Source organism: Lissotriton helveticus, chromosome 1_1 (genome assembly GCF_964261635.1).
Source record: "Lissotriton helveticus chromosome 1_1, aLisHel1.1, whole genome shotgun sequence".
Taxonomy (NCBI): domain Eukaryota; kingdom Metazoa; phylum Chordata; class Amphibia; order Caudata; family Salamandridae; genus Lissotriton; species Lissotriton helveticus.
In genome coordinates, this window is record NC_136057.1 from 638,382,298 (window position 1) to 638,395,051 (window position 12,754).

The following is a 12,754-nucleotide window of genomic DNA, read 5'->3' on the forward strand; positions in this document are numbered from 1 at the left end:
GCGCCTGCAATAATAACGTTTTGAAATTAAAACAAACATTAAGAACCAAAAAGGCTGGAGGCCAATGCAAAACCTATTGGTTTGCCAATGCGTGTTATAACAATAGCCATTTTTCTGCACTAACACAGAAATTGTTCTACATTATAATTGGTTTTACAATTTGTATAATTATGAACTAGTTTTAACGACTAGTTTTAACGACAAATTAAATGAAATAATGAATTCTAATCTCTACTATATATAGCCAGTTTTTATAATGTTTATGTGCAGAACTGAAAAGCAATTATATATGGATTTGAAGACTTGATAATCTGGAGTCATAAACTCAATTTCCTCTTTGAATTTTAGGACGAAAGCTCTTTAAAGGTGGTTAGGAACTTGTGCTCGAAAGGACTCCCATGTGTAGAAAAAAACAAAGAAACAAACAAATAATTGAACAATAAAAATAGCAAGTATTTGTGCACTACCCCTAAATATATTAATATCACTTAGACAGGGTCAGTGTGGCAAGGAGGCCTCCTGACCTAAATATATTTGCATATGTGCCACAAGACTACTACAACTGCTTTAAACCTATCAACAAGCCTCTATTGCCACTTCAACGCCAGGAAAAACCAAGGCCCAGATGTATCAAAGGTTGTTACCCATTCTGTGTCAATGGGAAAATGTGTTCATACATATGGCCTCTGGTCTTAAACAGGCGAAACGAGAAGAAATGCTTTATTTCTCCTCATTTTTATTATTTGCATGTGTGCTGCATTGTGCAGCACACATAGAAACAGCAAATTGCAATTGATTGTTAATGTGCAGGAAGGTAACCCTTCCTGCACTAGCATCTGTGTATGGTGTATTCCTGGTTTCAGTTTTCCCCTACAAACGGGGATAAAACTTTTAGCACATCTGGACATTCATTTACTTTTTAAACATTTTTTAAAAAATAACTCCCAACATTGTGAGTTTTTCTTTGAAAAAGTTGGAAAATTGCTGAATGTTGGCCATTCCACAATGCCATGGTTTATTCGGTAGGCAATGAGCAATTTGACTAAAAGTGGTACAATGGTGCCTGTTGAAGCAGCGGGCTCTGTACAAAACTAGACATAACATTTTGGCTCCCTAATAAAAGTTACACTCCGAGGAAGGAAAATCAGATTTTAACAAATTGAAAGTGAATTGGAATCAAAGAGAGGACAATTAAAACTTTTTTTTTTGCATGTAAACAGGATTCTGGTACATTAACAAGTATTTGATTCTTTAAAGTTCTAATTCAAAGGTGGCCATTGATTTTCTTTTGTCTGCTCAGTCTACTTGGCATGTGTTGAGTTCATTGAACCTATAGGGTGTCTGATCTTTTTCTTTTATTTCACACATCTACTACATCCATTTGTTTTCACAAAAACTAATGTGTTATGTGTAGAACATCAACATTTGCACAGCTAAAATAGTAACAGGTCATGGAGATAACAGGTTGGTCAGTACTGACCAAGCAGAAGTCTTGTTATTTTTATAGGAATAAGGCATGTTCATCTGGACTACTTTCATCTGGGCTAAGGAAAGTGTCAGCCACTGGCTGGAGACCAGGGGCTCCCTTTCCCACAGTCCCTATCCATAAAAGACCACCGTCAGACTCTCTTTCTGCTTTCTTTCTGATAACAGCAAGGCACAGTTTCTTTCGGGAAATTCACATTCTGGTTTCTATTAAATCTATTGATGCTAGAACACGTATTATGGCTAATTACTATGTGACGCCAACGTGTGGGTGGCAGACAACCCTCATTTTCTGGACATACTTAAAATCACGTTTCTTAGATGTGCACAGCCAAAGAAACCAGCAACAGTTTCTAAGATATACCATGATTAGATTGTGGAGAGTGATGAGGTGATGGCTGCAAATGTTTTTTTCCCCAAATGTTTTGAAGCAGCCAGCAGGCATTTGTGTGACCCGCGGGAATACAATTATCAGAGACTCATGTGGTGCGTTTCGGCACGTTTTATAGTCTGAAAATAAATTCGAAATCATTACACAAATATGAGTCCTGAATGTCATCTGAGTATTGCAGTGTGATGCAAATGACTTTTCCAATTTTTAGCCCCGAGTAGTGCTTCTAAATTGAGTCTGTCTTTTCTCTTCAGCATCTTTGTGAGATGTTGTTTGTGATTTATTTTGAGGTTGCACGCTAGGACATAAAACTGCTGGAATTTAGAACTTGATTTCTGCATATATTAAATATTTGCAGGTTTTCATCCTTCCAGAGAGATATCTACTACTAATATAGAAATAAAAAAACAATGACTGATTTTTTATAGCTCTAACTACCAAATGTGTGCCGTTTTTAGGCTTTATAAGTAATCATTGTTACTATTACATAATTTATGGCATTCCGTCCACCCATCTCAGAAAGATGAGTCTGCCATTCTGGAATTCAAATTCATGGCAATAAAACTGCATATGTCAGTGGCTACTGTTCAGCCCATTGCACCATCTCATCGAGCTGAGGCAAACAATATAAAATAGAATGCAATTAAATGCACACTCACATGCAAAATGGGCTTAAGGATGCATTTTGCTCTAAGATAATAGTACTACAGGACACGAGCAGCAATAGATCGTTGTTCCTCTGCTCCTGCAGTAGGATTTTAGCCCTAAATAACTCTTAATTGCTCATTCTGGCCTAATCTCATAATTTGGGTAATTTCAAATTACACATGTAATGGAGTAATTACTTACATTAAATTATTCCAGCTTACTTACAATTTCACCAAAAGCCTAGTAATTAGTCTGGAACATATTCCAGTTCATCCATTCTTTCTTTATTCTTTGCACAACTATGGACAGGAAGTAACCATATGGAAATCTGCCTTAACTCTTTTCCAGTGGGAACAGTCCTGCTTTCAATGAAAAGCCATCTCCCATCTGATTGGGAACAGAAGAAGCCTCTAGACTGGTCTCAGTCTTGTGTTACTGAGATACACCTTGAGTCCAACAGTACGGTGAGCACAGGACCCATGTTTGTGCATCCCGTTAACTCTTAAGGCACCTTACTGAGGAAAACAAACATGCATTGGCAAATCCATCAGTGTGCAAATACAGGAATGCGCACACACACCACACAGTATTTGTGCCCTGTCTCTGTGAAACCTGCCTCGATCTGTGCCTCATATGGCTGCCATCTGTGTTTTATTACCCAAGCTTGAGGTGCCTTGTACCACGTTACATGGTGGTGCAACACAAATGGTTTTGCCAATGTTCTTTATGTCATTAATGCTTAAAATTGTAGACATGGCATTGCTAAACTTAAAAAATATTGAATAACTTTTGCTCCCAAAATACGTTTCTTATAATATCTTGTGAGTTAGGAATCATTCTAGCATAGGACAAATATGGCCAAATTAACTGCATTCTCCTGGAATAACCTAGCAGTTCTGTGCCTCAATATAATCTGAGAAGCTAGAAAAAGGAGAGGCCAGGGTATTTTTCTATTAAATAAACATAGCCTTTACATCGTGAATTCCAGCCTGCACTGCAAGAAATGCACAGCATCAATTCCCAGACTGAGTTGCTGGTGAGTAAACATTGTTCGTGGGCTTTCAAATTTCCAATAGGACTTTAATAATGGCAGATGAGGATAATCATACATGAAGATCCGAAATATTACTGCAACAAAATGTGCAAACACATTTCCATTACTTTCTCTATTGACTTAACTCGAACCACCTGAGAGTATGTCAGCGAAATCTAATATTAAAATGTTTGATCATCAGAAAGACTATGTTATACTTCTAGAGGGTAACCCATTTGCTGTGTCCATAGTTTTATTTTGTTACAGAGTTTGATATAGCACGAACTTGACCTGAATCGGGTATCAGAGCGCTTTACATAGCACCAGTTGCATTACAAGAGGACACATTCATTTTTGTTAGGCACGGGGAGATTAAGTGATTTGCCCATAATCACAGGATGTTCAGCGTCATTGCCGAGACTCGAACCCAGTTCCCCAGATTCCAGGTCGCACACCCTAGCCTTTAGGCCAACTCCTCTCCCCAATAGTTGTTAATTAACATTCCTTTCCCGTTAGGATAAAGAGTGGCAGTTAGGGAGATTGTACCAAAAAGCATGGCAAGTGTTACAATCAGCCTCGGTCCGTGCTGGTAACAGCAGTGGGGCAGTGGGGGCGAGTAAGGTGGGATTTCGAGGGCCGATGTTGAGGGAAAATTAAATAAATAATTAATTTTCCCTCGGCATCGTCCCTCAAAATACCCCCTTACTCTGCCCCACTGCTGTTACCTGCACGGACCGCGGCTGGTTGCAATAAGGGAATTGGGAAAGATAGTCAAATCTTTGAGAAGTTGCCCAAGGGTAAGAACTAACCAATACCTGTTGGAGTTGTGTATCACATATACAGCTGCCACTTCCTAATCCCAATTCATAGTGAGCTGAATGCAAAGGTTACTTCTCTTTGTTATTAAGTATCAGGGAATAGAGACGGCTGAGCCTATTGTGGAGACATACCGATTTAACATGGAAGTCTAAGACCAATTTGGTAGTGACGTTGGGGCAGGCAACTTTTGTTATGTTGGAATGTTTGGATGCAACTGCACATTCGCAGAGTGAGATAAAGTTGAAAAGCTAATTTATAAAAATGTATTGATTAGTGTTTCTGCCAAACTGCTATTTCTACCTTGCATTTCCAATATAATTGAAACAAGTTAAGACTGACAAAGTAACATGAGAAAGTATTATGGCTCAAATGTGCTCCACTATTCTAGAAAATCACATAAGTTTAACATTGACTCAGAAAGCTCTATTCTTTGGGAGTTAGACCGTCATGTATTCCTTTCGTGTAAACTGTATATTTTAAGTCTTTCCTTTCACGTAAACAGTATGTTCTCTAAAATCTAATGTTTACTGATCATGTTTTAGCCTGAAAACCTCTTGTACTACAGCCAAGATGAAGAATCCAAAATAATGATTAGTGATTTTGGGTTGTCAAAAATGGAAGGCAAAGGAGATGTCATGTCTACTGCCTGTGGAACACCAGGATATGTTGGTGAGTAATTGCATATAAATATTATTTGACTATATATTGAGGAATATGGAGATTCCTATCACTGGAGATTTACGAACTGGCATTCTAGTATTCAATGTTAATAAATTATTTTACTGCATCAATTCCTTCCTAACCATCACAATTCTGGAAGGAAAAATAATATTTGGTCCATTCCCACTCCTGCCATCTTACACAGTACATTCTTGTTTGCAAATCAGAAAACTTAGCTTTTACCACCGCTGCTGTTGACCAAACTGCAGTTTCTCTCACAACGGAATACTTATTCACTTTTCATTTAAGGGTGAATCTAAAAGATTCACATAAGACCTGGGCCCATCACATAGTACAGGATGTTTTGAAGCATGTCAACACTATTTTTTAAAGACATAACCTTATCCGAAAATACCTTGAATGATGTATTTTAATCTGACAAGTGTTATTTTGAAAGTTTTGTGCTTAAAACATTACAACTGTTGTTGTCTGCTGTAAGATTGTAAGTATATATCCCTACTTTTAAATTCGTCTTCACTCATCCTGCATCAAGCAATGATCTGTTCATATATTAACGATGGTGTGAAAACACCCTGACTCAAGACCACACAACATTCATATTTCTGATTCTCAGTTGTGGTTTTCCTTTGGGGTGCCTGCAGCAGCAGTTAATGTGCCCATACTTTGAGTCCTCATATAATTGCCCCACTGACATCTAAAGGAAGGGTATATGTGACTCTTTTAACATTTTAATCTCTGGGTATGGGCTGCCAACTTGACTTCGCTTGCTACTGGATCGAGATGAAACGGCTGCACTGATACTACTTGATCTCAGTGCAGCCTTCGATACTGTATCCCACAGCATCCTTCTTAACAACCTAGCTTCCTTTGGCATAGGCGAAAAAGCCCTGAACTGGCTTACATCTTTTCTCACGGACTGCACTTCTCTCACACGTCCACTTCCAATACTTATGTGTCCCCACATGGTGTGCCCCAGGGTTCTATCCTTAGTCCCCTTCTTTTTAATCTTTACGTTATTCCTGTGGCCCATATCGCACATCGTTCTGGTTTAAATTTATTCACGTACGCTGATGATTCTCAAATTGTTTTTTCTTTATCCCAAGCTGATTCTACTTCTTCCTCTTCTCTGCAAACGGGTCTCAGCGAAATATCCTGTTGGATGAATCACAACTTTCTTAAATTGAACAGCGGAAAGACTGAGGTATTAGTCTTCGGAAATAAACCTGGTCTTTGGAGCCCGAGACACTGGCCATCGGCCATGGGTTCCTTGCCCACTCCATCAGAATGAGTACGTAACCTCGGGGTCATTATCGACAAGGGTCTATCTATGAAAGATCAGGCCAACAAAGTTGCAGCCACCTGCTTTACCATCTTACGGTGGCTGAGAAAACTCTTCTGGATATTACCTCCTAACACCCAGAGATCCGTGATGACGGCCTTGGTGACTTCCAGATTGGACTACGGCAACGTACTCTATCTGGGGTCTACCAAGGCGGTCATACGCCGTCTCCAACTGGTTCAAAATGCTGCTGCACGGCTTCTCTGTGGTTGTCGAATACGGGATCATATTACTGAGCGACTGAGGGAGCTTCACTGGCTCAGTCTTGACAACCGTGTAGAATTCAAGGCACTGTGTTTTATGCACAAGATCAAGATTGGAGTTGCCCCCTCTTATCTTCAGTCCCTTGTCACACCTTATATCCCTGCCCGTTCACTTCGCTCTTCTTCCCAACACTTATTCTGTATTCCTAAGTTCAGACTCTCGAGAATGGGCGGCAGCTCCTTCGCAACCTTGGGACCCAAACTTTGGAACTCACTTCCCTTGGTTCTGCGGATGGAGAACTGCCACATCCGTTTTTGTAGAGCCGTGAAGACCTGGCTTTTTGTCCAATAATTCTCCTAGGATTGTATTTTTGCTGCAATTGTCTCTCAGCGCCGGGAAACCCTTACGGGTAGCTGTCGCGCTATACAAACTTAATAAATAAATAAATAAATAATAAATAAGGGCACTCAAAACAGAATTACAAGTAGTACGGTAGTACAGCATCTAATATTCACAGGTGCGGTTCTCTCACATTGATTACAAGGGACAATATCTCAAGGTCATACCTGGAGGACTTTGTAAAAAGCCTAGAATTATGGGTTCACAATGCAGAAACTGATTTTGAACCGCAAATTCCCACATGATATGCATGATTATATAGCAGAATGAAGGCCCAGTGATCCCTTGATGATAACAGCCCCTATTATCAGTAATGCTATGTGCAGTGTTACCACCGCCCCACATGACCACTGGTCACTCAAAATGAGGGTCTTAGTATTTTTTTCAGGTAGTCCAAATGTTTTTTACAAATCTTGGATTATTTGGACAACAAATAGGTAGGACTATTAAGCGAGACATATTTTCAGAGAGAGAAGATAAGCAGCTCCGGTCTAGGAGGAACTTATCGTATCTTGGTCTAAGATGATTATCAATTCAAAAGAGGCTTCTACATAGAAATCACATTTCACATGACATTCATGATATTCTCTGAAAGTCTCTTAGGTGGTAATCACAGATTGACAGTCATGACAGTCATGAGATTCCTTCAGATTGATTGACCAGCACAAAAATACACTATCTTTGTGATCTATAACATCATCTTGCAGTTCTTAATCAAAGGTTTCCATGTCAAAATCAAGGCCCAAACAATATGGAAGACAGGCAAAATGTCACAGAAGAAGGGGCAGTTTGATTTACTAGGTCAACATAAAAATTTTGATCCTTTTTAAAAAAATCTTTTTATTAAGAATTTTTACTTTTACATACAAGGCACGGCACCTTACTTCATACAACAGAAAAAGAGAAAAAAAACCCAAAGAAAATAAAAAGGAAAATTTAAAAAAAAGCAAAGGATAACAGTACAAGCTCTGAAAACATAAATCATATCAAGGGCAAAGCAGACAATCTTCATATATAATTACTAGCAAAATACTTTTCATTATATTACATATATTCTCTTTTGTACATTTTAACCAAGAGCAATTGTCTAATGTTTATCCCTCTCCCAATGTTTCAGGGGTAACATTTCAATATCTTATAGATCTCCATGGGTCTCAAGGATTTGCTCATGTCTGGTTTTCAATGCGTTCGTTCGGTCCCCCCCTCTTTCCATCGTGTAATGGGGTCCCATATTAGCTTACCCAGTTTCCTTCCCCTTTTCCCCTTTCTTGCATAAATCTCTCTCTCCATATTATACATTGTTATTAATTTGGCCAACCAGTGATGGAAAGTAGGAGGGATAGGGTCTATCCATGCAGACGCTATACATAATCTCATAACTGATACTGCTACAAATAAGAATACCCCCCCGCTTTGTGGTTGCTCGTCCTCCTCATTCCTTCCTAATAGGATTATTGCGGGGGTTAACAAAATTTCAGTTCCTAGTATGTTATTTATAAAACCTTCAATGTCTTTTTTAAGTAAATATAAATGACACGTTGCAAACACATGCACCAGATCAGCTTCCGAGCTTCCGCACCTGTAGCACTTAATGCCCACTGTGCCTCCCCATTGAGCTATTTTTGCAGGGGTGTAATATAGATGATATAACGTTTTATAATGTTGCGCTTGTAATGGTGCCGAACATAGCAGCGAGTATCCCTTTTCTAAAGAAATACCAAAACTTTCCCCGCTGATATCAAGATTATTTTTCCATTTATCTGTCCATTTTTCGAGATCATCCTGTTTTGACTTAATCAGTTCAGCATAAAACCTCTTGATTGTACAATCTTCCCCTGACTGGATCACTTCCATAACCGGGTCGCTCCTAAACCCCAATGGTCCCCCCCTTTTACTCAATAAGAAACTCCTTATTTGTAAATATTTAAAAAAAAATGCCTAGTATCTAACTTAAACTTTGCCTGAAGTTCTGAAAATTGACAAACCCCTTGTTCCCCCATTACATCCCCTATTCTTCTAATTCCCTTGCTTTCCCATTCCATAAAAGTAGAACCCGAAAAGATCTCTTCGGGAAAACTTGGATTATCTATAAACCTGGTGTATAAATTATACTTCCCCAAGCCCGTTCTTTTAATAAAACTTTTCCAAACTGTGCATGCTGCCATAAGCGTCTTAAACCTTGTCCTTTTATAGTAACTAACCTCTGTATATTTCAATAACACATTCTCAGCTTCTGTTCCCAAGACTAGCCCATAGATTGCAAGCGTCCCAAACTCACTCCAGCCTTCTGACTCTGCCCCCCCCCAGTAAACCTACCATATTTTGAAGAGCTGCTGCCCAATAATAGAGCCTTAAATCTGGTACTCCCCATCCTCCCCTCTCTCTTGGGAGTGTCATAAACCTAAGGGCCCTTCTAGTTTTCCCTTTTGCCCAGATAAATCTATTAATCATATGCTCTATTTTTTTTAAATAATTTGGCATCAAATAACAAAGGTATTGCTCTAAAAAAATATAAAAATTTTGGGAGAACCAACATTTTTATTATATTTGTCCGCCCCACAATTGACAGTTGCAAGTTGTCCCACCTATCCAGGTCTTTCTGTACTTTCTTGATTAGAGGAGAGACATTCTTCTCTACCAGGGAATCCAGATCAGCCGAAATAGTTACACCTAAGTATATTCCTGCCTGCGCCACTCGGTTGTCTGTACAAATAGTATAATAGTTTTTAATTATCTGCGTTTTAGACGTGTTTAATTTATAACCCGAGATCTTCCCAAATTTCAAAGCCTCAATTTCAACTTGCTCTATGGATTCAATCGGGGTTGGGGTGATTACAGCAACATCATGCTAGGATTTTACAGTGCCCAATGAGTGTTGATAGTGGTGTAATCAACTCACACGCTTCTATTCTGCGAATAAGTGGGTCCATGTATATGGCAAATAGAAGCGGTGAGCAGGGGCACCCCTGCCTTGTACCTCTTTTTATTCTAAACTGTCCCGTATTCCCAGCATTCACACGGACAGCCGCTACTGGATTTAAATATAATGCCTGGATCGCTTTGAGAAATCCCTGTTTGACACCTGATCTTTCTAGTGCATGCCAGAGATAGTCCCAGGAGACCCGATCAAATGCCTTTTCTGCATCAAGTAACATAACTGCCATCGGGTCTCCTGTGACTGCTGTGGCATCAAATAGGGTTATTACTTTGCGTGTGTGGTGGGTAGTACCCCTTCCCGGTATAAAACCATGTTGAAACCTGCTCACCATTTTATCAATCACTCCGGCAAATCTTAATGCTAATGCTTTGGAGAATACTTTAGCGTCTGAGTTCATTAAGGTGATGGGCCTATATGAACCCGGTTCCTCCGGAGTCTTCCCTTTTTTCAATATTACTACTATCTCTGCGCCCCCCCATGATTTGGGGATGGACTCACCCGACTGTGCCTGCTGCATTATCTTTATTATATCCCCCTCCAGAATATCCCAAAACACCTTATAAAACTCAATAGGTATTTGGTCGGGGCCCGCTGCTTTCCCTGAAGGAAGTTTCCATACCGCTTCCTTAATTTCTTCTGCCTGCAGAATCCCCTCTAGCCCCTCTGCATCCTCCTCCTCTAATATGTCTACCGGAATCTCCTGGAGGTACTCCTGAAGGTCCTCTTTAATTCTCCGGGTATCTCCGCCCGCTAGTTCGTCATCATATAACTTCTCATAAAAAGTCCTAAAAACGTCCCTTATTTCCTCCGAGTCTGTGTGGCCCCTGCCTGATGTATCCCTAATCTCTCTCACTGTTCCTGTCGCTTCTTGCTGCCTTGCCCGGATAGCCAGAGTTCTCCCTACTGACTCGCTGAATTCATAGCACCTCTCCCTTTTAGTTGTATATATTTTAGCTGCCTTACTGGCAATATCACTCTCTGCTTCGCCTTTTGCTTTCAAAAGTTCTATCAAGTCATTATCCAGTCGTGTCCCAGTCAGAACGCATTTTTCGAACTCCTCCTCAGCCTTGAGCACTTTTTCCAGTAACTCTGAATTCCTCAGCTGTTCCTGCTTCCGCCTATAAGAATTAAAACTCATCGTTTTCCCCCGGACCCCTGCCTTAAAGGCATCCCAAACCACCCCTATCCCAGCACTGCCCCTATTAACCCCCAAAAAATCACTAATCCATTTATTCATGTGCTCTATATATTTATCCTCTTTTAGCAGCCCTCTTTCAAAGGTCCAGTTTGTATATTGTCTAGCATTTATTTTCGTTACTATTGTGAGTACTAAAGGATTATGATCGCTAAGGATCCGTGGTAGCCTGTCTATCCTTGACTTTGATATATTTGTGCTTGAGACAAAGAAATAATCTAATCTGGCACAGGTTCGGTGTGGGGCTGAGTAGTACGTATAACCTTTATTATCCAATCTCTTTTCCCCCATACATCTGATAGAGCATTATTTAGAACTAGGCTCTGTAATGCTTGGTTTACTCTCCTCTTCCTACCTTGGTACTTTCCAAAGGAGCCCAGTCCTAGTCCATCTGCCCCATTTATATTAAGATCCCCTGCCAGAATAATTTTAGGTGCCCAGGTAGCTAATTCCACATCTAAAAATTGAAAAATCTCCGGATCATCCTCCGTTGAACCGTAAACAGTTACTAGCGTTGTCCACTCCCCATCTCCCCCATTGATCCTGTGCTTTCTTCCTAGTCAAGATATTTTTATTCCTAGCTAAAATAGCTACCCCTCTCTTTTTTACCCCTTGTCTAGAGTTTACCAATAAGTGAAATCCTAGCTGACTAAGAAAGTATGCTTGTGTATCCATAACATGTGTTTCTTGAATGAACACAAAGTCCACATTCATTTGCTTTAAGGCTACTGATATTTTTGATCTCTTTTGAGCATCATTTAATCCACATACATTCCATGTTACACACCTAATACCCATAACTAAATTTATGAAATAACACCTCCACCATCTAATCTCACATATTCCCTAACCACCTTTCACTTCCGGCATCTTATAAAATCTCTTACATCAACATTTATCAACTTTCTTCCTTGAATCCTTCGTCTCCTTGCCCATTCTTCCTTTTCTCCTACTGCTCCCTCTGAAATACATCTCACTCTTACGTGTCGTGCCGTGCCCTGCACCCGCCCTAGTTTCCCCCCGCCCTCCCCTTCCCCCCCTCCCTTACTGGCAAATAGGTCAATCCTGACCTATATGTGACAGCCGAACCCCCCCTAGGGAGCTTCCCTCAGCCACCCTCCCGTGATCATTCTTCTTAAACCCTTAAGACCAAGGTGTACTGACCTCGTCCCTCCTTTTTATTTCTATGTCATGTGTGCTGTTTGTCTTATGGCTATGACCCAATCGTTTTGCGCCTTCCCTTCCCTTTGTGCCATCTCTTCCCGGAGGAAGGTCAGATATTCCTGTGCAACTATTTCAGAGAAGAATACTCCGAACTGGCCATTACGTCCTACTTTAAGGCGAGAGGGAAACATCAAATACACTTCACACCCTAGACTCTGGAAGGGTGTTATAAGTTGTCTCATGCGCCATCTCCTCTCCACTGTTGTATGGCAAAAATCGGGACGTGCGAAAAAAGTTATGTCCTTGAAAGTTCGTTTCTTCATTGGTTTTGCCTTCATGATTACTTCCTCTCTTAATAGATAGTTTCCCACATATACAAGAATAGCTCTTGCTCTGGAGCCCACATTGCTCTTTTTCTGAGTGAGGGGAAACCGGTGCGCTCGCTGCACCTCCTTGTC

General features: G+C 40.2%; 1 protein-coding gene across 1 annotated transcript in view; it reads left to right on the plus strand.

Annotated features, from left to right (window-relative positions):
• The window catches only part of CAMK1D (calcium/calmodulin dependent protein kinase ID), a 1,511,583-nt gene that overhangs the window by 1,189,354 nt on the left and 309,475 nt on the right, over nt 1-12,754 (plus strand). The window contains exon 5 of the mRNA XM_078674169.1: nt 4,919-5,045. Coding sequence (XP_078530295.1) covers nt 4,919-5,045 — 127 coding nt within the window. The remainder of the gene's footprint in view (nt 1-4,918; nt 5,046-12,754) is intronic.